At 69.1% G+C, this 3,060-nt stretch overlaps 1 protein-coding gene across 1 annotated transcript; it reads left to right on the top strand.

Annotated features, from left to right (window-relative positions):
- Window positions 1-954: 954 nt before the first annotated feature.
- EMIHUDRAFT_308781 (hypothetical protein) lies at window positions 955-1,365 on the top strand (the record flags this gene model as incomplete). The annotated part of the gene is made up of 2 exons (XM_005761776.1): window positions 955-1,064; window positions 1,119-1,365. 2 exons carry the CDS (start codon window positions 955-957, stop codon window positions 1,363-1,365), a joined length of 357 nt encoding a protein of 118 aa, XP_005761833.1.
- Window positions 1,366-3,060: the final 1,695 nt, after the last annotated feature.

Genomic DNA, 3,060 nt, shown 5'->3' with positions numbered 1-3,060 from the left:
GGCGGTCAATCAGGCCGATGATGAGGGCACCACGCCGCTGTACGTTGCGTGCCAGGAGGGGCATTTCGAGTGCGCCCAGCTGCTGCGCGACGCTGGCGCGGCGGCCAACCAAGCCTGCAACGACGGCACCACGCCGCTGTTCATGGCGTGCCAGGAGGGCCAGCTCGAGTGCGCCCAGCTGCTCCTCGAGGCTGGCGCGTCGGTGGCTCATGCAGACGCTGAAGGCTTCACGCCGCTGTACGTCGCGAGCCAGCAGGGCCAGCTCGAGTGCGTCCGGCTGCTCCTCGAGGCCGGCGCAGCGATAAACCAGGCCACGCAGAATGGCGTCACGCCGCTGTTCATGGCGTGCCAGGAGGGCCACGTCGAGTGCGCCCAGCTGCTCCTCGAGGCTGGCGCGGCGGTGGCTCATGCACGCGCGGAAGGCTTCACGCCGCTGTACGTCGCGAGCCAGAACGGCCATCCCGAGTGCGTTCGGCTGCTCCTCGAGGCTGGCGCGGCGATCGACCAGGCCGATGAGCAAGGCGCCACGCCGCTGATCATGGCATGCATCCAGGGCCACCTCGAGGTCGCCAAGCTCCTCTCCTCCTACGGCGCCTCCCGCGCCGCTACGCCCTTCGGCACGCCCGAGGAGGCCGCAAACCGCCGCGGCCACGCCGACCTCGCCGCCTGGCTGGTCGCCAGCCGCGGCTGGACGCCGCTCCAGCATCTCGAGGCGTGCCCGAGACTAGCGGCCGGAGGCGTGATCGCGTTGTCCTCACGCCCATTGCCCCTCTTCCGCAGGCGCTCACCGTCGAGCGGGCGCGGGCGCTGCTGCGCGGCGGCGCCGACCCGCTCGCCGGCGCGCCTTCTGCCCTCGAGCGGGCGCGCGTCCTCTGCTCGTGGAGCGAGTCGGATCCGACCGCTGCGGCAGTCGGTTCCACAGTCGAGATCCGCTCTCTCGTCTCGCGGCCCTCGATGAACGGCAAGGTCGGCGTCGTCGTCTCCGCCAACGCTTCGACGGCCCGCTTCGGCGTGCGCGTGGCGGGCGAGGCCAAGGCACTCGCACTGAGGCGCGCACTGCAATGGTCTCTCCCCGACTCGCCGGATCCTCTCTTTGACACACCTCTGCCCTCCCTCAGGCCGGCCAACCTGCAGCCAGCGGCCGAGGCGGTGGAGGTGGGCAGGCTCATCCTCAAGGCGGCGGAGTGGTCGCCGCAGTCGCACGAGCTCTTCCCGACAGCGGCTCGCAAGCGGGCGGTCGAGGTGATGCGGCTGGGCTACCTGATCGCTTGGGACGAGGAGCGCTTCGACAGCCGCGAGGGAGCGGCTCCAGAGCTGGCGGACATCTGGCGCGGCTTTGTGCTGCCAAGGGTGGTGGTGCGATGACATGAATCATGATGACTGCTTTGGTCCTGTTTACTTTGTGGCAGCCAACCCCCCAGGATCTCGCTCCTCTTCTCTCTCGCTCTCGCTTGGTGGTGTTGGACTGCATTTGTTTTTTGTGCGGCTTCTTGTTTGTAAGAAACGGAGACAACTTCGACAGACGATGAGACGAAGAAAGAAACAAAAAAACGCGTTCTCATGCGAAAAGAAACCGCGCGGCGCGCGAATTCTTTTTTCGAAGCCCAGCGCGGGAGGCAGGCCGAGAAGAGGCCGAGAAGAGGAGGCGCTCAGCACCCGCAACCCCGCCCGTTTGCATGCCCGGCCGGACGAAGGCTCGCTCGGCCGCCTCCCGGCGCGGGCACGCTTCAACGGCGGCTACTGCTGCGCCGCTCTCGCTGCCGAAAAGGATCGAGGCGGCGGCGGAGAGCGGCAAGGTCGGCGTGGTGCAGACGTGGCTCGCCGGGGCTGGACGCGTTGACGCGACGTGCGTGCGTCGCGGCGTGAGCGGCTGTACGCTCCTGCTGATCGCCGCCGAACACGGCCACAAAGAGCTGGTTGAACTGCTGCTGAAGCGCGGCGCGAAGGCGGACGCGCGAGACAGCGACGACAGTACGGCGCTGATGTTCGCCGCCGCCAAAGGCCACGAGCGCGTGGCCGAGATGCTGCTGCGGCACGGCGCAGGGATCAATCTGCAGGAGCGCGAAGGCGGCACCGCGTTGATGTGCGCCGTCCTCGAGGGCCACGAGCAGGTGGCCGACGTGCTGATTCAGCACGGCGCAGAGATCAACCTTCAAGACCGCGACGGCCACACTGCGCTCACGGGCGCCGCCTTCATCGGCCGCCCTGCCATCGTGCTTCGCCTGCTGCGCGCGGGCGCGGACATGACGCTGCGCACTGCGGCGGGCAAGACGGCGCTGCAGATTGCCAAGGAGAAGGGCCACACCGAGTGCGTCGAGGCCTTCAGGACGTATCTCGGGGAGGTGGCGGGCCGGCGCGAGGCGCCGTCGGCCGAGGCGGACGGCGCAGGGGCGAACGGCGCACCCGCAGGCGAAGCGGCGGTGGGTGCCAGTGCTGCGGCCTCTGCTTCGAGCGTCGAGGGCGGCGCGGAGGCCGAGCCGAGCGGCGGGGCGGTGCCAGAGGAGATCGTGGAAGCGGCTGAGCGAGGCGACGGATTTCCGGTGCTGGCGTGGCTCGACGGCGGCGGGTGGGTCGACGCGACGTTCGAGTACACCTTTGATGGCGGCAATCGTGTGAGCGGCATGACGCTGATGATGCTCGCAATGGGCAATGGCCACGCGGAGCTGGCCGAGGCGCTTCTGCGGCGCGGTGCGGACGTCTCGTTGCAGAAGAGCGACGGTGGCACCGCGCTGAGCCTCGCCGCCTCGAACGGCCGCGAGAACCTGGTCGAGCTGGCGTTGCGGCACGGCGCGGAGGTCAACCAGAAGAACAGCAACGGCAGCACTGCGCTGATGCTGGCCGCCTACAGAGGCCACGAGCGGGTGGTCGACACGCTGGTCCGGCACGGCGCAGAGATCGACCTGCAGGACAAGGACGGCGGCACCGCTCTGATGTTTGCCGCGCTTTACGGCCACCCAGCTGTGGTGCGTCGCTTGCTGCGGGCGGGCGCAGATACGACGCTGCGCTCTGCGGGCAAGACCGCGCTGCAGTACGCTAAGGCGAAGGGCCACGCCGAGTGCG

Source organism: Emiliania huxleyi (genome assembly GCF_000372725.1).
Source record: "Emiliania huxleyi CCMP1516 unplaced genomic scaffold EMIHUscaffold_7, whole genome shotgun sequence".
In the NCBI taxonomy this organism is placed as follows: domain Eukaryota; phylum Haptophyta; order Isochrysidales; family Noelaerhabdaceae; genus Emiliania; species Emiliania huxleyi.
The sequence above is the reverse complement of the archived record's forward strand: the minus strand, read 5'-3'. Positions and strand labels throughout refer to the sequence as shown.